Source organism: Macaca thibetana, chromosome 2 (genome assembly GCF_024542745.1).
Source record: "Macaca thibetana thibetana isolate TM-01 chromosome 2, ASM2454274v1, whole genome shotgun sequence".
NCBI lineage: Eukaryota > Metazoa > Chordata > Mammalia > Primates > Cercopithecidae > Macaca > Macaca thibetana.
In genome coordinates, this window is record NC_065579.1 from 102,720,223 (window position 1) to 102,742,179 (window position 21,957).

Sequence of the window (21,957 nt, forward strand, 5' to 3'; positions counted from 1 at the left end):
GGCCTTTCTGTGGCTTCCCTTTCAATGTAGAATTCTCGTGTTAGTCTTATGTGCCGGCCTCCTACCCCTCTATCCTGCTAACTTGACTCAACCTGTAGGACAGCCCAGGTGCCATTTACAGAGGGACTTCTTTGACCTCCTGAGCCCTATTCTATGCAACCAGGGCTTACAAAAAAAAACACTCCAGCACTCAGAGGAATGAATGTTAACAGCCTGGGCAGCTCCCACCCCCTCCCACACAGGAACAGCTCCAAACATCACTCCTCCTTGGACTTTCCTCCTCCCTAAGCCTACCTCAAATGTACATATGTGAAACATTCACTATACCCGAAGATGTCTGCACACGACAGCTCCATTCATACTCCTCATCCAACAAATTACACTCTCCTCAAGAAAGCCTCGGGGCTTGTAGGAAGTAGGTCTGGCGGGAGAACGAAAACGAGGTCACGGAGACCACATCCCTGAATGCTGCCTGGCTCGACTCAAACGCAACACGCGTTAAATGCTAGGGCAAGCTGCTCCTGCGCAGCCCTCCTCCACAGAGTGCCAGGGAGAGAGCGTAAAGCCACCCGCGAGGCGGAGCTGGTGCGCCTCCGACCCGCGCCTACGGTAACCGGTCGTGCGGCACTGAGTCCTTGCAGCAAACCTGCCGAACTCCAGCCGTGGACCTCTGAACACCCGGCAGGGCCGGGTTTGGCGGCGCGCTGGGACTTTCGTCATTCTTCCGCGCCCTCCGCCTGCCAGCTGATTGGCCCCTGGGCCAGGGGCGGGGCACTCGCTGTGGAGGCAAGCCGCGGCGCGCGGGCGGTTGGTCCGGTTCTCGGGCCTGGCGGTAGGCAAGTGTGGCTTGTCGCTGTCGGATACTTGGGGTGAGCGGAAAGCATGGCGGGGACCTCCGCGCCAGGCAGCAAGAGGCGGAGCGAGCCCCCGGCGCCTCGCCCCGGCCCGCCGCCGGGCACCGGGCACCCCCCTAGCAAGCGGGCCCGGGGCTTCTCCGCGGCCGCTGCCCCGGACCCTGACGACCCGTTTGGCGCGCATGGGGACTTCACTGCCGACGACCTGGAGGAGCTTGACACCCTCGCGTCACAGGCCCTGAGCCAATGTCCGGCCGCGGCTCAGCACGTGTCCAGTGAGTGCTCCTCGCGGCCTTTTTCTCGGAGGGAGTTGCAGACCGCGCCAGATCGCCTTGATGGCTGTGGCTTCGGAGCCTCGCGGCCAGCACTGCCCTTTCGCCTTTTTAAAATATGGGAACACTCTGATTTAAGCAGCGGTTGTCTTCCAGAAGGTCCTTTGATTTTAGGGGGAAATAAATTAGCCAGGTCATACAGCAGATTTGAAACATAGAACGCTAAGTTGACATTTTACTTTATTTTCTAAAGTTTAGGCCACTTGGTTCTTGGTTCTAAGCAGAGATCCTTGGAACACACCTACCACCACCATCAGAACCATCACTACCCATGCATGAGGACCCATTCTTGTGACAAGTTTGAGCGGCTTTAGATCTTATGAAGCCCACTGTCTCCCTTGGGCAGTGTTAGCATGGGAGGAGTCTGACACAGGCAAGAGATGAAATAAATTTATTATTTTATACAACCAGTAAACTGTGCTAGGTGCCCAAACGTGAGGAACTGCAACTGAGCTAACAATGAACAAAATACAAAAACTGTCCTTCATGGAGCTTACATGCTAGTTGAGGAATGAGTGAAGTCTTGAGGACTCCTAGAAAGAGAAAGGTTTTGAGTGCACCTTGCATCTGTACTTGGGTGTCTCAAGGCACCTTAAACTCAACACGATCATTTCCTGGAAACCCAGTCCTCCTCCAGCATTTCTAGCATGGTGCCGGCAAAGCAGACATTCAGAGAATGATGACCACAAGGAAGTAACTAGCACCACTCTCCATCCAGTGGCACAAGGCGACTCTTCGCCTTTCCTTGACTCTACATCTAATTTCGTTGCAAAGCCTGTCAAGCTTACCTTCTTAATCCTTCTCTGGACTCTTATCACTTCTACCAACTGCCTGATCTATGCTGCCATGAGTCCTCCCTTGAACAATAGTCTGCTAAATTGGTTTCCCATTTCCAGTCTTGACTCCCTACAAGTGAGGCTTCACATTACATTCTGAGTGATCTTTTCAAAACTCAAATCTGGCTGTTATCTTATATACATAACTATTATCTTATATACATGAACACCCCTATTTTTTTTTTTTGAGACGGAGTCTCACTCTGTCACCCTGGCTGAAGTGCAGTGGTGCCATCTTGGCTCACTGCAGCCTCCACCTCCCAGGTTCAAGCGATACTGCCTCAACCTCCCTAGTAGCCTCAGCCTCCCAAGTAGCTGGGATTACTTGTGCCCGCTACCACGCCCAGCTAATTTTTGTATTTTTAGTAAAGACGGGATTTTGCCGTGTTGGCCAGGCTGGTCTCAGACTCCTGACCTCAGGTGATCCACCTGCCTCGGCCTCCCAAAGTGCTGGGGTTACAGGCGTGAGCCACCGCACCCAGCCATGAACACCCCTAATGAAAGCCCTTTAATAATTTCCCACTTCTAGTGTAAAGACCAAAATCCTTAACATGGCCTGTAAGGCCCAGCCTGATTTGGCCCTTTCTCACTCTCTGGGTTCTGGCTGCACTAACTTTCTTTGAATTCTCTCTGCTTCTTTACAATACAGGAACTTTATACATTGTTCTTTCCTTGTACATTGAGTATACTTTCCATTCATTCATCTCCACTTATCTGGTTAATTCCTACTTGTCCTTCAGCTCTCAGCTCCTTCAAGTCTTCCCTAGGGAAATGTTCCAGTCATCCCACGTAAGTCAGATTGCTGTCATATTACAGACTTTCCTGTATTTGTTCTCTTCTGCAGTTCTTAATCACAGTTATAATTTTCCATTTATCTGTGTGATTATTTGTCAAATGTCTTTTAAGCTCTGTGAGTGTAAGGACAGTATCAATTTTGCTCGCCATTGTATCTGTAGAGCCTAACATGCCTGGCATATTGTATGTGGTCAGTAACTTTTTTTTTTTTTTTTTTTTTTTTTTTGAGACGGAGTCTCGCTCTGTTGCCCAGGCTGGAGTGCAGTGGCTGGATCTCAGCTCACTGCAAGCTCCGCCTCCTGGGTTTACGCCATTCTCCTGCCTCAGCCTCCAGAGTAGCTGGAACTACAGGCGCCCGCCACCTCGCCTGGCTAGTTTTTTGTATTTTTTAGTAGAGACGGGGTTTCACTAAACCCCGCCTCAGCCTCCCAAAGTGCTGGGATTACAGGTGTGAGCCACTGTGCCCGGCTGCCTGGCTAATTTTAAAATTCTTTGTAGAGATGGGGTTTTTTCCTTATGTTGCCCAGGTTGGTCTTGAACTCCTGGGCTTAAGCAATCCTCCTGCCTTTGCCTCCCAAAGTGCTGGGAAGAATTGCTCTTGAAAGCAAAGCAGAGAAAGACCTAGTAAGCAATATAGGTGTTTTTCAACCTAAGAACATGGTTCAAACTCATAAATGATCCTTCTTTTTTTTTTTTTTTTTTGAGACGGAGTCTTGCTCTGTTGCCCAGGCTGGAGTGCAGTGGTGTGATCTCAGCTCACTGCAGCCTCCACCTCCCAGGTTCAAGTGATTCTCGTGCCTTACCCTCCTGAGTAGCTGGGATTACAGGCATGTGCTACCAGGCCCGGGTAATTTTTATATTTTTAGTAGAGATGGGGTTTCACCATATTGGCCAGCCTGGTCTCAAACTCCTGGCCTCAAGTGATCAGCCCGTGTCGGCCTCCCAAAGTGCTGGGATTACAGGCATGAGTCACCACACCGGCTGAAATTCATAAATGATCCTTCTAAAACAACAGATCCTGTTACTCTTTCCCTATCCTTCATCCAATTCCAAGAGTCTCATCTAAAGCCTGAGGAGATCTCATTGGCCAGAACTCAATGATCTATTTATTATTCAATAATAGTTACTGGCTGGGCGCAGTGGCTCAAGCCTGTAATCCCAGCACTTTGGGAGGCCGAGACGGGCAGATCACGAGGTCAGGAGATCGAGACCAGCCTGGCCAACATGGTGAAACGCCATCTCTACTAAAATACAAAAAAAAAAAAAAAAATTAGCCAGGCATGGTAGCACACACCTGTAGTCCCAGCTACATAGGAGGCTAAGGCAGGAGGATCACTTGAACCCAGGAGGTCAAGGTGGCAGTGAGCAGTGATCACACCACTGCACTCCAGCCTGGGTGACAGAGCAAGACCCTATTTCAAAAAAAAAAGTGGGTATTTTCAGCATTTTCTGGTGAAAGTGGGAAAATGTTGGGTCCTGAAATGTATATGGAACTGTTTTTTACAGGTGATCATAAGGTCCACAGATTAATAGATGGCATGTCAAAAAATCCTGCGGGGAAAAACAGAGAAAGTGTTCCAATTAAAGATAATTTTGAATTAGAGGTACTTCAAGCACAATACAAAGAACTGAAAGAAAAGGTAAGTGACTTAACTTGCTGTTTTTGTAGCTAATTCATTCACGTATGTGTTTAAGAGCATGTACAGTAAAATATACAAAAATTGCAAAACAAGTGTCTAGATTCATCCCTATGACATGGGAGAAGACTAGGGAAAGACAGCCAGAAAGTTTAGGCTGAAAGAAACTAAATCATGAAATTCCTAATGGCAAAGGCAAGAAGAAAAACACTGTATACCAGATCCAAAAAGAGATACAAACTTAGGGTACTGAGACGAATTTATAGCATATATCTTCACGTGAAGAACACAACTTCATAATGGTTGCTATTTTTTTTTTTTTTTTTTTTTTGAGACGGAGTCTTGCTCATTCTCCCAGGCTGGAGTGCAGTGGCGCGATCTCAGCTCACTGCAAGCTCTGCCTCCCGGGTTCTCGCCATTCTCCTGCCTCAGACTCCCGAGTAGCTGGGACTACAGGCGCCCGCCACTATGCCTGGCTAGTTTTTTGTATTTTTAGTAGAGATGGGGTTTCACCGTGTTAGACAGGATGGTCTCAATCTCCTGACCTTGTGATCCGCCCGTCTCGGCCTCCCAAAGTGCTGGGATTACAGGCTTGAGCCACGCGCCCGGCCAATGGTTGCTATTTGCACTAGCAGCTTTGCAAGAAAGCAGACACCCTTCATATCACCATCTGTAGGTCCCTAAGAAAACCAGGAATATAATGTGGAATTTTAGTTGTGCAAAGTATGTGACCCAGATCTTTTTTTTTTTTTTTGAGATGGAGTCTGTCATCCAGGCTGGAGTGCGGTGACACAGTCTCGGCTCACTGCAACCTCTGCTTTCTGGTTTTAAGCGATTTTCATGCCTTAGCTTCCAGAGTAGCTGGGACTACAGGTGTGCACCACCATGCCCAGCTAATTCTTGTATTTTTAGTAGAGACAGAGTTTCACCATTCTGGCCAGGCTGGTCTCAAACTCCTGGCCTCAACCTCCCAAAGTGTTGAGATTACAGACATGAGCTACCACACCCAGCTGACCCAGATTGTTAATGCCTCTTAGAGCCTAAAGAATCCAGCTAGACATGGTGGCTCACACCTGTAATCCCAGCACTTTGGTAGGCTAAGGCCAGTGGATCACCTGAGGTCAGGAGTTCGAGACCAGCCTGGCCAACATGGTGAAAACCTGTCTCTACTAAAAATACAAAAATTAGCTGGGCGTGGTGGCGGGCACCTGTAATAGGTCAGCTACTCGGGAGGCTGAGGCAAGCTGGAACCCAGGAGGTGAAGGTTGCAGAGCCGAGATCGTGCCATCACACTCCAGCCCAGGTGACAACAGAGAGACTCCATCTCAAGAAAAAAAAAAAAAAAAGCTTGCCGGGCACGGTGGCTCAAGCCTGTAATCCCAGCACTTTGGGAGGCTGAGACGGGCGGATCACAAGGTCAGGAGATCGAGACCATCCTGGCTAACCCGGTGAAACCCCGTCTCTACTAGAAAATACAAAAACCGGCCGGGCGCGGTGGCTCACACCTGTAATCCCAGCACTTTGGGAGGCCGAGACGGGCAGATCACAAGGTCAGGAGATCGAGACCATCCAGGCCAACATGGTGAAACCCCGTCTCTACTAAAAATACAAAAAAAATTTAGCCGGGCGTAGTGGCGGGCGTCTGTAGTTCCAACTACTGGGGAGGCTGAGGCAGGAGAATGGCGTGAACCCAGGAGGTGGAGCTTGTAGTGAGCCGAGATCGCGCCACTGCACTCCAGCCTGGGCGACTGAGCGAGACTCAGTCTCAAAAAAAAAAAAAAAAAGGAATCTGGCCAGGCAAGGTGGCTCATGCCTGTAATACCAGCACTTTGGGAGGCCAAGGTGAGAGAATTGCTTGAACTCAGGAGTTCAAGACCAGCCTGGGCAATACAATGAGACCCTGTCTCTACAAATAAAAGTGAGAATTAGCCAGGTTAGTGGCACATGCGTTATAGTCCTAACTACTCAATAGGTTGAGGTGAGAGGATCACTTGAGCCCAGGAGTTCGAGGTTACATTGAGCTATGATTGTGCCACGGCATTCCAGCCTAAGCAACCCGATCCCCCTCCCTGGCAAAAAGAACCTGCATGCATGAGTGACAAGTGTATCCTTAAGCTGTCTTGATGAATATCAGCTGTCCCATGAACAGGCCTAGCAGACCATGGTGACATCTGGTTGCTGTGGATATATTTTGAGTACTCATTTATCTGTAGGATATGTTTTTCCTGTGCTTTCTCCATCTCCCCAACTACATGTTAAAACAAAGTACATAAGTAGTTTTCTCTTACAAAGTTTTCACGAGATTAATTTGGTATTTACAGATGAAAGTAATGGAAGAAGAAGTTCTCATTAAGAATGGAGAAATTAAAATTTTGCGAGACTCACTACATCAGACGGAATCCGTTCTAGAGGAACAGAGAAGATCACATTTTCTTCTTGAGCAAGAGAAAACCCAAGCACTCAGTGACAAAGAAAAGGAATTCTCCAAAAAGGTGACCCAGAGCATTTGTTTTGCACCAGCTTTTCCTGCCCACTGAGTTTCTTTGACCAGGGTTGCCTGTAAATCTTCCAGGGAGATTTCAACATTTGTTTATCTTAAATACTTTCTGCTCTCATCTAATTGCCAAGCACTCTTCTTCCAGTGTCTGGATATGTTTTGGGAAGGGATTTAGGTGAAACTCTATTTTGCTGTGGTCTTGGCGGGAATGAATAACTAGCTTAGCATTTCTAGAAACAGGCTTACATTAGGGCTCTTTTGCTAGATCAGAAACTCAACTGACCTAGCTTAGGCTAAAAGGAAATGTATTGGCTTCCATATCCAAGTCTTGGAAGAACAGGGGTGTGCTGGGGCCTTAAATGACTTAAATCTTGCCAGGACATTTTTATTCTCTATGCTATAAAAAGGCTCTATCATTATGGTAGAGGGTGTGTTCTCCAAAAGCTCCTGGGCTCATATTTTGTAAATACAGAGCAGAATTAAGACTTAAGGCCACGTGCAGTGGCCCACACCTGTAATCCCGCACTTTGGAGGCTGAGGTGAGAGGATCACTTGAGCCAGAAGTTCGAGACCAGCCTGGGCAACTGGTGAGACCTCATCTCTACAAAAAAAAAAAAAAAGAAAAAATTAACAAAATCATCCAGGCATGGTGGTGTGCACCTGTAGTCCCAGCTACTCAGGAGGCTGAGGTGGGAGAATTGCTTGAGCCCAGGAGCTTGAGGCTGCAGTAAGCCACGATCATGCCATTATCCTCTAGCCTGGGCAACAGAGCGAGACCCTGTCTCAAAAAAAGACTTAGGCTTCCTCATTGCAAGTTTTAAAATTCTGAGAAAGGCTCTGATTGGTCTAACTTAAGTGTCTGTCCCTGGCCAATTGCTGTAACCAAAAGCAAAAAAATGATAGCTCTCATTCTAATAAAATAGTCAGAGGTAGGGAAATTACTGATTTTTTTTTCTTTTTTCTTTTTCTTTTTTTTGAGACAAGGTCCAGGGTTTCACTCTGTTGCCCAGGCTAGAGTGCAGTGGTGCAATCACAGCTTGCTGCAGCCTTGACCTCTCAGACTCAAGCAGTCCTCCCCCATCAGCCTCCCAGGTAGCTGGAACTACAGGCACACACCACCAGGCACAGCTAATTTTTAAATTTTGGTACAGACGGGGTCTTGCTATGTTCCCCAAGCTGTTCTCAAAATCCTGGGCTCACACAGTCCTCCCACCTTGGCCTCCCAAAGTGCTGAGATTACAGGCATGAGCGACCATGCCCAGCCTGTTTCTCAGGGAGAGGAAAATGCTATTCTGGAAAAAAAAACAGTAGGTATCCAGTACCTACCACAACTTTCCCTCAGCACTTCCCCATGCTTCAATCAGGACATGGGATCTTATTCTCTCATTGTTTCATTCAGCAAACTTAGCAAACTTTAAGCACTTACCTGTGCCCAACACTAACCGCAATAGTTAACTTTCTGTATAAGTGATGAAGAGCAAGGAATTTGCAGTCAGACAAACCTGAATTTGAATCCAGGCTTCATCACACATTAGCGGTGATCTCAAGGTAATAACTTAAGCTCCATGGCTCATTTCCCTTATCTGTTCCAAAACATAACCAGAAAGGTTGTTGGGAGACTCACACGTTCTTGCACTTACTGTGTCTGGTGCTGGGCCTGGCACAGAGTGTGCTTGGGGAATGATGCCAGTTACTGTTGGGTGTGGCACCTGCAGGCCAGAGCAGCAGGTGTCTCTATACTGCACAGTGTCTTGGTAAACTATTCCAAATGCTCTTCCCAAACTTTGAAGAAGACCTGGAATTGTGCACCATTGCATTGGTTAATAAAGGTCAGTATGTTACTGCTGACATAGAGCCCCTTACCAAGCTCTGTGCTGAATGTTTTACACTCATCATTCTGCTTAATCCTCCCAACGATGATGAAGACAGGCATTTTATGTTTCAAATAAGCTAGAGTTCAAAGACATTTAGTAAATGGTGGGCTGGTATTTAATTCTTTTTTTTATTTTTTAAATTTTTTTTTTTTTTTTTTTGAGACGAAGTCTTGCTCTATCGCCCAAACTAGAGTGCAGTGACTGGATCTCAGCTCACTGCAAGCTCCGCCTCCTGGGTTCACGCCATTCTCCTGCCTCAGCCTCCCAAGTAGCTGGGACTACAGGCGCCCGCCACCTCGCCCGGCTAGTTTTTTGTATTTTTTAGTGGAGACAGTGTTTCACCGGGTTAGCCAGGATGGTCTCAATCTCCTGACCTTGTGATCCGCCCGTCTCGGCCTCCCAAAGTGCTGGGATTACAGGCTTGAGCCACCGTGCCCAGTCTATTTTTTAAATTTTTTGTAGAGGCAATGTCTTGCTATTTTGCCCAGGCTGGTCTCGAACTCCTAGACTCAAATGATCCTCCTGCCTCAACCTCCCAAAGTGCTTAGGATTACAGGCCTGAGCCACCACACCCAGCCAGGGCTGGTATTTGAACCCTCACAAACTACCCTTATAATAGTTAGAGTCCATTATCTTTTTAGCGCACCATATTGTCTTTCAGAAAGAAAGCTAATGTTTGATATTTTAGGACGTTTATGTCACAGCAGACTTTCATATGTATTTTTTCATTGTTTGTCTTTTACTGGCTTGTGATTTTGAAGCCCAGAGATATTTTTGTGTATATGATGGGGCCACTACAAGCATGTTTCTTTTGCCTTCCAGCTCCAATCATTGCAGTCTGAACTCCAGTTTAAAGATGCAGAGATGAATGAATTAAGGACAAAGCTCCAGACCAGTGAACGCGCAAATAAACTGGCTGCTCCCTCTGTTTCCCATGTCAGGTAATGATGGTGCTGGAGGAGGGATAGTTCAGTTTTGCATTATTTAGTAAACAATCTGCATAACAATGTCAGGCCAGTCCTAAATGAAGGTCATTTAGACCCTGCCACCTGGACAGAGATCCTCTTTTCCTGAAGGATTCAGAGGTGGTTTAGATGAAGCTTGTGTGGTTTGAGACATCACAGCATAAAGGCCCATACTCTAGAAATGCTGCCACTATATGGCACTTTACAAACATAATTCCTCCGGACCAGAAAGACCTGGAAAAACGGACCGGGTGTGGTGGCTCACACCTGTAATCCCAGCACTTTGGGAGGCCAAGGCGGGCGGATCACGAGGTCAGGAGATTGAGACCACGGTGAAACCCTGTCTCTACTAAAAATACAAAATGATTAGCCGGGCATGGTGGCGGGTGCCTGTAGTCCCAGCTACTCAGGAGACTGATGCAGGAGAATGGCATGAACCTGGGAGGCAGAGCTTGCAGTGAGCTGAGATCACGCCACTGCACTCCAGCCTGGGTGACAGAGCGAGACTCTGTCTCAGAAAAAAAAAAAAAAGAAAGAAAGACCTGGAGAAATGATCTCCAAATTTTGGGGGTGGGCCAGTCTTTACTTTTATGTAATTTGTTTAACTGATTTTGTTGCAAGCATGAGTGTATTTTAGTTCCAGCTACTTGGAATATTTTTTCTTATTTGCTGTCTGGGGACCCTTGTCCAACAGCCCCATTCTTTGTGGTCAGATGTGCTCAACTTTTTTGTTTTTCTTTTTTTTTGAGACAGAGTCTCACTTTGTCACCCAGGCTGGAGTACAGTGGTACAATCTCAAGCTCACTGCAACCTCCACCTCTTGGGTTCAAAAAATTCTCCCTCAGCCTGAGTAGCTGGGACTACAGGCACACACCACCACGCCCAGCTAATTTTTGTATTTTTAGTAGAGATGAGGTTTCACTATGTTGGCCAGGCTCATCTCATTAAACTCCTGACCTCGTGATCCACCCTCCTCGGCCTCCCAAGGTGCTGGGATTACAGGCGTGAGCCACTGAGCCCGGCCTTGTTTTGTTTTTATACAGAGGCGGGGTCTCACTATGTTGCTCAAGCTAATCTTGAACTCCTGGGCTCAAGCAATCCTCCCACTTCAGCCTCCTAAAGTGCTGAGTTACAGACATGAGCCGCCGTGCCTGGCCTCAACTTGTTAATGATCTGTCCTGCCCTCTGCCTTACAGAGATGTCTGGCACTGTCAGTATCAGCCTTGAAATTTGCTGTGGTTTTTTGTTGTTGTGGTTGTTGTTTTGAGGTGGAGTCTCACTCTGTTAGGCGGGGGTGCAATGGTGTGATCTCGGCTCACTGCAGTCTCCACCTTCCAAATTCAAGTGATTCTCCTGCCTCAGCCTCCCGAGTAGCTGGGATTACAGGCATGCACCACCACACCTGGCTACTTTTTGTATTTTTAGAGATGGGGTTTCATCATGGCCAGGCTGGTCTCGAACTCCTGGACTCAAATGATCTGCCAGCCTGGGCCTCCCAAACTACTGAGATTACAAGCATGAGCCACTGTGCCTGGCCCAGCCTTGAGATTTGAACAGTGTCAGGGCATCTTCTGGTTTTGAACATTCTGCTGCCTTTGCTCATAATGGGCAGTGTGTGAAACTGAACTCTCCATGCCTTGCATTGTCCACATAAGAGAGCTGAGGGGATCCTCTTCACACATCAGTAACAGAAAGACCTCAGCATTATATGATCAGATCAGAGGGTTAACACTGCTTCTCTAACATAAAGACATTAGCACTGAGAAGTTGCTCAGTTTTCAACATACTTAATAGGTTTATCAAAATTTTGATACTTATTTTGATAACTCTTTTTTTTTTTTTTTTTTTTTTTTTTTTGAGACAGAGTCTCGCTCTGTCGCCCAGGCTGGAGTGCAGTGGCGCTATCTCGGCTCACTGCAAGCTCCGCCTCCCGGGTTTACGCCATTCTCCTGCCTCAGCCTCCCGAGTAGCTGGGACTACAGGCACCCGCCACCTCGCCCGGCTAATTTTTTTGTATTTTTAGTAGAGACGGGGTTTCATTGTGTTAGCCAGGATGGTCTCGATCTCCTGACCTCGTGATCCGCCCGTCTCGGCCTCCCAAAGTGCTGGGATTACAGGCTTGAGCCACCGCGCCCGGCCAACTCTTTTTCTATTTAAAGTCTTTGCATTCTATTGGAAGTTTTTTTTTTGAAACAGAGTCTCGCTCTGTTGCCCAAGTTGGAGTGCAGTGGCATGATCTCAGCTCACTGCAACCTCCACTTCCCAGGTTCAAGTGATTCTCCTGTCTCAGCCTCCCAAGTAGCTGGGATTACAGGCACACACCACCACGCCAGGCTAGTTTTTTTGTATTTTTTTTTAAGTAGAGATGGGATTTCACCATGTTGGCCAAGCTGCTCTTGAACTCCTGACATCAGGTGATCCATCCGCCTCAGCCTCCCAAATTACTGGGATTACAGGTGTGAGCCACCACGCCCAGCCTGGAAGTCTTGTGACTATTAAAAAATCGTTTGTTCCACATTGGCTGGGCGCAGTGGCTCACACCTGTAATCCCAACACTTTGGGAGGCTGAGGCGGGCAGATCACTTGAGGTCAGGAGTTCGAGACCAACCTGGCCAACATGGTGAAACCCTGTCTCTACTGAAAATATAAAAATTAGCTGGGCATGGTGGTATGCACCTGTAATCCCAGCTATCTGGGAGGCTGAGGCAGGAGAATCACTTGAACCTGGAAGCAGAAGTTGCAGTGAGCCAAGATCACACCACTGTACTCCAGCCTGGGCAACAGAACGAGACTCCGTCCCAGAAAAAAAAAAAAAACAGTTTGTTCCACATTGAAAAGATGTTTTGCACCAGGCATGGTAGCTACACAGGCAATCCCAGCTACACAGGAGGCTAAGGCAGGAAGATTGCTTAAGGCTAGGAGTTCGAGACCAGCCTGGGCAACATAGCAAAACCCCACTGCTACTAAAAAAACAATAAAATAAAATTACCGGCCCTGGTGGCTCACGCCTGTAATCCCAGCATTTTAGGAAGCTGAGGTGGGCTGATCATTTGAGCCCATGAGTTCAAGACTAGCCTAGGCAACATGGTGAAACCCAATCTCTAGAAATAACTCTATCTCTAGAAAGAATAAAAAGTTAGCCAGATGTGGTGGTTGCATACCTGTAGTCCCTGTGCTACTCAGAAGGATGAGGTGGGAGGATCACTGAGCCCAAGAGGTCAAGGCCACAGTGAGCCATAATTGTGCCACTGGGCTCCAGCATGGGCAACAGAGTGAGACACTGTCTCACCAAAAAAAAAAAAAAAAAAAATCTGGTCATGTTGGTGTGTGCCTGTAATCCCAGCTACTCAGGAGGCTGGGATTACAGGTAGATGGATCGCTTGAGCCTAGGAGGTCAAGGCTGCAGTGAGCTATGATCATGCTACTGTACTCCAGCCTGGGCAACGGAGCAAGACTCTGTCTCAAAAAAAAAAAAAGTTTTGGTGGAATTGGAAATAGTGATAATAAAGAATAGTAAAGGAATTTTGGCTAATATTATATTTTTTGGATGATTAGAAAAATATAAAAATGAGTAAAAACTTTTTCAGCGATTTGGATCAAAATGCCTGGAATTGGCCAGTAACGGTGGATCATGCCTGTAATCCCAGCACTTTGGGAGAACAAAGTGGGTGGATCACTCAAGCTCAGGAGTTCCAGACCAGCGTGGGTAACTTAGCGAAACCCCATCTCTATAGAGAAATTAAAATTTAAAAATATATTTAAAAAAGAAAACCAAATGCCTGGAATTTTGCACTGCTCCCCTGACAAAGAATGGTAGACATAATAGATAAAACCTTTGGTTAAAACACCTAGACATGAAAAGTTTAAAGTTTGTTAGAAATTTTATAACCAGGTATTTTGAATTGTTTTAGTAGAATCATTGCTTTGCTTTCATAGTTAACTTTTTCCAGTCCTAGGAAAAACCCTTCTGTGGTTATAAAGCCAGAAGCATGTTCTCCACAATTTGGAAAAACATCTTTTCCTACAAAGGAGTCTTTTAGTGCTAACATGTCCCTTCCCCACCCCTGCCAGACAGAGTCAGGATACAAGCCGCTGGTGGGCAGAGAGGGTAAGTCCATAAGTCATCTATTGCTTTTTAACAAACTACCCAAATTTGTGGCTTAAAACAATTGTTATTTATTTTCTCCCAATTTCTGTGATCAGCAATTCTGACAGGGCATAGTGGGGACAATCTCTGCAGGGACTGGAATCACTGAAAGCTTGTCTTAAGCTGGAGGATCTATTTCAAGATGGCTCACTCACATGACTGGCAGTGTAATTCCTTGCCGCATGGGCCTCTGCACATGGATACGGGGTATCCTTATAACCTGGTGGGTGGCTTCCTCTAAAGCCAGCAAATCCAGAGAGAGAGAGTGCCAGGCAGAAGCTGTCCTTTTGTGGCCTAGCCTCAGAAGTCACACAGCGTCACCTGTGCCACATTCTGTTTGTTAGAAGCAAATCACTGAGTCTGGGCTTCACTCAAGGAGGGGAAATCAAGCTATACCCTTTGAAGGGAGGTGTGTCAAAGCATTTGTGGGCGTTTTTTGTTTGTTTGTTTTTTTGGAGACGGAGTCTCACTCTGTCACCCACCCAGGCTGGAGTGCAATGGCACGATCTCGACTCACTGCAACTTCTGCCTCCCGGGTTCAAGTGATTCTCCAGCCTCAGCCTCCCGAGTAGCTGGGATTACAGGCACCTGCCATCATGGTTGTGGGTATATTTTTAAACCATCAGTAGTATGCAGGAACCTGTTTTTCTTTTCTTTTTTTTTTTTTCTTTTCTTTGTGGAGTCTCACTCTGTCACCAGGCTGGAGTGCAGTGACGTGTGATCTCAGCTCACTGCAACCTCCGCCTCCCAGGTTCAAGTGATTCTTCTGCCTCAGCCTCCCGAGTAGCTGGGACTAGGTGCACACCACCATGCCCAGCTAATTTCTGTATTTTTAGTAGAGATGGGTTTCACCATGTTGGCGTGGATGGTCTCAATTTCATGACCTCGTGATCCACCTACCTCAGCCTCCCAAAGTGCTGGGATTACAGGCATGAGCCACCGTGCCCAGCCTCTGTTTTCCTTTTGTAGTCCAGCTTTTGAGTTTTTATAACTCAGTCCAGGTTGAGGGGATGCTGCTGTTTTTTTTGAGAGAGACAATCTAACATCAGTAGGTTTTCAGACTGCTATGTCAATGTATCTTATAAATCAGATACATTGACCCTCTTTTTACCATCAACCTTTCAAATCCTTGGCCATTACACACTTCTGAGAAACTGCAGCCCACTTACATTTTTGGAATCTAGCAGCTAAAGTGGCAGTGTACAGTAGTGTTACAAGCAGGCAGTAGAGCCCAATAGCCTGGATGTGAGTCCCAGTAATGCTGCTTACTGGCTTATGTAATTTGGGCAAGTCCTTTAGTCTCTGTGCCTCAGTTTCCCTATATGTAAAACAGAGCTAATGATAACTACTTGTAGGGTCACTGAGGAACAAATGGGCTGATGTGTGTAAAGCTCTTAGAACAGTGTCTAGCACATAACAAGCACCATGTCAATGTTAGTGGTTACTGTTTTATCTAATTGCCTCATTTTGAGTGAGGCAAACAGCTTGATTTTCTTTTCCTTTCCTTGTATGAGTTCCTGTTTTACATAAGAAAGGTAAAAAATGCAGGGCTTTTGAGCTGCTTTGGCTCTTGTTTGATCCAAGGTGGAAGAAGTAGAACAGCCTGTGTTTTAAACTCATTGCATGTAAAAGTTTCTAATATGCCCATGCTTTTGTGCTCAAGTTTTGATTTACATTTTATCACATTTCAGATAGTAAGACCCACAGTCTGAGAGGTGACTCCATAAAACAAGAAGAGGCCCAGAAAAGCTTTGTTGACAGCTGGAGACAGAGATCAAACACTCAAGGTACCAGAATCCCTGCTTCTGCAGGGGCCTGCATGGCTCTGAGTGATATGCAGAAGAATTGCCCAGGCCTCTGAGAACCGGCGCCCTGGGCAGTCCTTCAGGGAGTCCAGGGAAGTCAAAGTATGTGGCTTAAGCAGAAGACTTTATAAAGTGGAAAGGGCCAAAGGCAGGTATGTCCCAGAGCCTTCTGCACCCACAGGCATCTACCTGGGGCTTAGTGGCAACTTAGAGGACAGTTGGCATCCAAAGAGTCCTTACTGTTTCCTTCTGAGGCCACAGAAAAGATCTCCCATGTCAGAACCTTCTAGAGTCACCTTGTCTTCACAGGTTCCATTTTGATAAACCTGCTCCTGAAGCAGCCTTTGATCCCAGGGTCATCCCTAAGCCTGTGCCACCTCCTGAGTAGTAGTTCTGAGTCTCCTGCTGGCACCCCCCTGCAGCCACCAGGGTTTGGCAGGTAAGCATAAGACTCCTGGAAAGCTTGTTTGGGAAGGAGCTTCCTGGAAGCAAATTCCTTTCTGGTCCTAGCCAGCCTGGGAAGTCTGTGGGAAGGGCAGGGAGCCTGGAGAATTTGGCAGGCAAGCTGTTTGGGGCCCTTGACCTTATCTCCATCCCACACTTACCTATTTTTCTTTGTGTTTGTTGCCAGTACCTTGGCTGGAATGTCAGGCCTCAGGACCACAGGTTCTCAGGATGGGTCATTTTCCCTCTCAGCCCTGAGAGAAGCACAGAACCTGGCATTCACTGGACTGAATCTGGTTGCCAGGAATGAGTGCTCACGTGATGGAGACCCAGCAGAGGGAGGCAGAAGGGCCTTCCCACTCTGCCAGCTTCCTGGAGCCGTGCATTTCCTCCCCCTTGTACAGTTCTTCATCGGCTTACACTGCCAGGCCCTGCAGGACTTGGCAGCTGCTAAGAGAAGTGGAGCACCTGGGGACTCACCGACACATTCCTCCCGCGTGAGCTCTGGGGTAGAGACCAACCCTGAGGACTCAGTGTGCATCCTGGAAGGCTTCTCTGTGACTGCACTTAGCATTCTTCAGCACCTGGTGTGCCACAGCGGAGCAGTGGTCTCCCTATTACTGTCACGAGTTGGGGCAGATTCTGCTGCTGGGGAAGGAAATGGGAGCCTGGTTCACAGGTTTAGTGATGGAGATATGACCTCAGCCCCAAGGGGGGTTGCTGATGACCAAGGACAGCACCCACTGTTGAAGATGCTTCTTCACCTGTTGGCTTTCTCTTCTGCAGCAACAGGTCACCTTCAAGCCAGTGTCCTGACCCAGTGCCTTAAGGTTTTGGTGAAATTAGCCGAAAACACTTCCTCTGATTTCTTGCCCAGGTATAAAGCAGCATAGGAGTCATGATTCTTTGTGGGTCTCACCTGACCTGTTAAGGTCTAACCCGTGTCTCTTGTACTTTGCTCACATCTTGACTTATCTACACTAGTTAGTTCTAAGGCCTGGTTCAGGGAGTTCTGAAGTGATGGGAAGTGGGACCAAATGGGAGAACCAAGGAAGTGGTTTATTTGGTTTAATTCTGCCTCTGAACAACAGGTAAGCAGAAGGCACACATGATTAAAGGAGGCTGCTAACCTCTGTGGAGGAGGGCCCTGTCCCAGAACAAGGGCTAAGACAAGGGGCCTCTGAACCTGAGATGTGGGTAAGGTGAAGACCATATATCACAAGCACGTTGAAGTTTAGTGGGTTCCCTAAGGAAGCAGAGGATGTGGGGAGGATCTGCGGCCCACAGGCTGACCTTGCTGGAGTCTCTGCCTGTCATTGTGCCCATCTTTAGCATGCATCTGGGGTGGCATGTTCCTCTTATGGTTTGTGGGTAGTAGTATTACAGTGAACCTAGCGAATGAACACTGATCATAAATTCCTCCCTTGGGATTCCAGAGCCACAAGATTGGGGAGAACTGTGAACACAGCCAGCCCATCACCTCATCCAGTAATCCAGTCTCCCTCTCAGCACTCTACCAAAGGGCCAGTTTCTATGTTGGAATGATTCCACTGGCTGAATGTATCTGAAACCATCTCATCTCTGAGCTCAGCACTGCTGTTTCCTGATCTGTTTCCATCTGAATATTTTTGGTTGGTCTGGCCCATGCTAAAGGTGGTACTCAGAGCTGGACACAGCACCGCAGTATAGTGTAGGCAGTGGGATCAGGCAGACCCAGCACTCAAGTGCCCAGCAGGGGCCCAGCTCATAGTGGCTGTTTTGTTTGTTTATTTTTGGTTTTGTTTTGAGACGAAGTTTCACTCTTGTTGCCCAGGTTGGAGTGCAATGGTATAATCTCGGCTCACTGCAACCTCCATCTCCCAGGTTCAAGCAGTTGTCCTGCCTCAGCTTCCTGAGAAGCTGGGATTACAGGTGCCTGCCACCACGCCCGGCTAATTTTTGTATTTTTAGTAGAGACAGGGTTTCACCATGCTGGCCAGGCTGGTCTCAAATGCCTGACCTCAGGTGATCCACCCACCTTGGCCTCCCAAAGTGCTGGGATTATAGGTGTGAGCCACTGGGCCCAGCCTTGGTTATTTGTTTAATAATTGTTAAATGAATGAATCCCAGGCTGGGCACAGTGGCTCCTGCCTGTAATCTCAGCACTTTTGGAGGCCAAGGTGGGAGGATCACTTAAGCCCAGGAGTTTGAGACCAGCATGGGCAACAAAGCGAGACTCCATCTCTACAATTTTTTTTTTTTTTTTAAATTAGCCAGGCATGGTGGCAGTGAGCTGTGACCATGCCACTGCACTCCAGCCTAGGTGACAGAGTGAGACCCTATCTCAAAAAAAAGAATCCCAGAAACCATGTTTTTGCTGGTGGTAGACACACCATTATTCCATTCCTGTTGAGCTTGTCCACAGGGACATTCAAAACACAGCCATGGCTGGGTGCTTATCTATTTCATGTACTGGGGCTCTTCATAAAATTTCATTTAAAAAGGTTCTTATGGGCCAGGCGTGATGGCTCACGCCTATAATCCCAGCACTTTGGGAAGCCGAGGCGGGTGGATCATGAGGTCGGGAGATTGAGACCATCCTGGCTAACACGGTGAAACCCCATCTCTACTAAAAACACAAAAAATTAGCTGGGTGTAGTGGCACCTGTAGTCCCAGCTACTTGGGAGGCTGAGGCAGGAGAATCACTTGAACCCTGGAGACAGAGGTTGCAGTGAGCTGAGATCATGCCACTGCACTCTAGCCTGGGCCACAGAGCAAGACTCCATTTCAAAAAAAAAAGAAAAAGTTATTACACTATCAAAAAATAACTTGGAAACCACTGTGTTGTATATAAAGGTGGATTTTCCTTGCAATACCTTCTGCAAGTGGCAGATATTGGGCTTCTTACAGCCCAGTAATGAAACCAGGTAACAACCATGTTAAATTGAAGCTTCCCGCAAAGGTCTGCACACCCTGACAACTAAAAAGCATTGAACTTTTTGTCTGCTGTGCAGGATTTGCTCTAAAGTGAGTTCACCCCACATAGTGAGACCTTGCTTCCTGAGGACATACTGAGGGATATCTTGACCTTCTGTGCTCAGAAACTGCAGATGTCTGAAGGGGTACACAGCTGGCCAGTCCCCACAGGGTGTTTCAGAATTGCTCTTCTCTCCACCCACCAGGCCAGTCCACCGTGCTTCTCCAGGCTATGTGGGTTTAGCAAACAGCAGCAGTTGCCTTGGGGCTTGGTTTCTTGGTAATAGCTTTCCTTTTGCCCCTGAGACCTGTGGCAGTGTGCCCAGAACTCCTCCCTCCTGCACACCCCACAGTAGGCACATTCTACTGGCAGCAGATACGTTTTCTAACAAGTAGAGAAAATGGTTTTTCTTGCCCTGCAAGAGGTCTCATAAGATCCAACTATAGCCAAGGCCATGTTTATCACTTGTGGAGCCCTGGCCGATCCTTCTGTGGGCACAGAACATTTCTCTCCCACCTAAGTTAGGACCTGCATCCCTGTTTGGGAGCATATGGAAGCCAGGCATCCCAGGTCCAGGAGGTCATCCCACTTCCTGGGCAATGCTATGCCAGATGAGGGCCTGTCCTCTCAGCTGCAGCAGTGTTGCAGTGGAAGTGCCTGCTTGTTCACATGAAACAAGTTTCATAGTAAGTAAGTGGAGGTCAGGCCAGCACTGAAACCCAAGTCTGGCTGAACCAACTCACCTGTTCGTACTGCCTTGCTCAATTTTCTGTTACCTCTAGTGGAATGTGAGGGTAGGTTATGAAGCTGTGGTTGGGTAGTGTCACTTCTCTCTGGGTCCTTGTCTTTTAGGTTCCAGTGTGTGTTCCAAGTGCTGCCAAAGTGCCTCAGCCCAGAGACACCCCTGCCTGGCGTGGTGCTGGCTGTTGAGCTCCTCTCCCTCCTTGCGGACCACGACCAGTTGGCACCTCAGCTCTGTTCCCACTCGGGTAAAGCAGGGTGGGGCGGGCGTCTGGACTGCTCCTGCAGATCAAGGGAAGTGTTGGGGTGGGGACAGGGTCAAGGGCCTCGGAGGGCTTCTGCAGCATGTAGCCCAGGCTCTTCATGAGAAAGGGCACCCTGAGTGAGAGGTGCACTGTCCTTTTCAGAAGACTGCCTCCTGCTGCTGCTGTACATGTACATCACATCACGGCCTGACAGAGTGGCCTCAGAGACACAATGGCTCCAGCTGGAACAAGAGGTAAAAACTCCAGAGCCCCTTCTGGACACTGTCCCCACCCCATCCTAAGAACCGACAGAATCTCCTCTTTCTACTGGGGAGAAAAGGAGCTTTAGTTCATTTTAGTAACGAGTATATCAAGCAGCTAAAGAGGTAAACTCAGTTTGGGGGCTGTGCACTACACAGATGCAATGCAGACAGGAATTGGCAGAGTTGCCTGATGACTGAACCTGTCCTGGCTTTGGGGCTTGGGGGCAGGATGGGGGGCTGGAGGCAGGTGGGTTGCTGGTGAGACATGGGTGCTCGTCCTGGGTCTGCCCTGGGAAGGTCCCACACCACTTCTTGGACCCCATTTGTGCAGACAAGCAGTTGCTGAAGTAAGTGAACTCTTACAGAAGCTTGAGAAAGCCCTCACAGGGACTGGTCTTCTTCTGCCCACGATGGAGCTGATCTGTTCTTGTTCTAGGTGGTGTGGCTCCTGGCTAAGCTTGGTGTGCAGAGCCCCTTGCCCCTAGTCACTGGCTCCAACTGCCAGTGTAATGTAGAGGTGAGTAGGCAGGGGCCAACAGCTGGCAGCTCTGTGGGTGGTAAGGGGACTCTGTGCAAGGACTGTAGACCCCACTGCAAACCCCCTCACCTGAGGTGGCTAGGCTGAATGGATTGTTAGGGTGCAGGCCATGGTGGCACCAGACCTCAGTCTGTGCCCCCTCTCTCCCAGGTGGTCAGAGCGCTCACGGTGATGTTGCATAGACAGTGGCTGACAGTGCGGAGGGCAGGTGGGCCCCCAAGGACTGACCAGCAGAGGCGGACAGTGCGCTGTCTGCGGGACACGGTGCTGCTGCTGCACGGCCTGTCCCAGAAGGACAAGCTCTTCATAATGCACTGCGTGGAGGTCCTGCATCAGTATGACCAGGTGATGCCGGGGGTCAGCATGCTCATCCGCGGGCTTCCTGACGTGACCGACTGTGAAGGTGAGCCTGCCAGAGGCCCTCCCGCCCAGCCCCCACGGCTTCTCCCTGAGGTTCCCCAACAACTCATATTCCTGGGCATCCCCTCAGCAGGCCCCTGCCCATTACAGCCTGTTCCGGCACTGGGGTCATTTTCTTTTATCTTCTGCCCCAGTTCTTCTCCAAGCATATTGGGCTGCCTTTTGCTCCTATCTGTTGAATGTGCCTGGCAGAGCCACAGTTTTTCCAGAAATACCTGTGTCTGAATTGCTTTTGTATCACTTTGTTTGCAGTAGCTGAGGGAGCAAGGCCTGGGTCTGGAAGGGACTGGTTAGTTCCTGCGGGCGTTGGGGGAGGAGAGGTGGGACCCGCCCTAGGCCCTGGCACCTTTGGGCCCTCACCAAGAACCTCTCCTCTTTGTCTCAGAGGCAGCCCTGGATGACCTCTGTGCCGCGGAAACCGATGTGGACGACCCCGAGTTGGAGTGTGGCTGAGGCCCTGAGTGTCCAGCCACATGGTGGCACCAGCACCATTCCTTTCCTTACCACATCAACTGATTAAAGCAGTGACCAGCAGGAACTGCCCAGAGAACCGGCTGGCCTTGTTTCCTGAGTCTAATCTCTTTGGCGGAGTGGGAGGGGTGGAGCG

General features: G+C 48.3%; 2 protein-coding genes across 5 annotated transcripts in view; both read left to right on the forward strand.

Annotated features, from left to right (window-relative positions):
- TREX1 (three prime repair exonuclease 1) overlaps positions 1–21,957 on the forward strand; it is a 94,079-nt gene that overhangs the window by 70,195 nt on the left and 1,927 nt on the right. The gene's annotated exons all lie outside the window — the stretch shown is intronic.
- Positions 761–21,904, forward strand: ATRIP (ATR interacting protein). 4 transcript variants are annotated; one of them, XM_050780787.1, is made up of 14 exons: positions 761–1,129; positions 4,324–4,457; positions 6,776–6,946; positions 9,648–9,766; positions 13,741–13,898; positions 15,629–15,724; positions 16,052–16,181; positions 16,374–17,063; positions 19,996–20,132; positions 20,292–20,383; positions 20,829–20,909; positions 21,081–21,333; positions 21,603–21,639; positions 21,736–21,904. In XM_050780787.1, coding segments are annotated over exons 1-14 (2,346 nt in total). In that variant the 5' UTR covers positions 761–882; the 3' UTR covers positions 21,737–21,904. The 4 variants fall into 4 exon arrangements, with proteins under 4 accessions (XP_050636744.1, XP_050636745.1, XP_050636742.1 ...); XM_050780788.1 differs by having other exon boundaries at positions 21,606–21,639; XM_050780785.1 differs by lacking the exon at positions 21,603–21,639.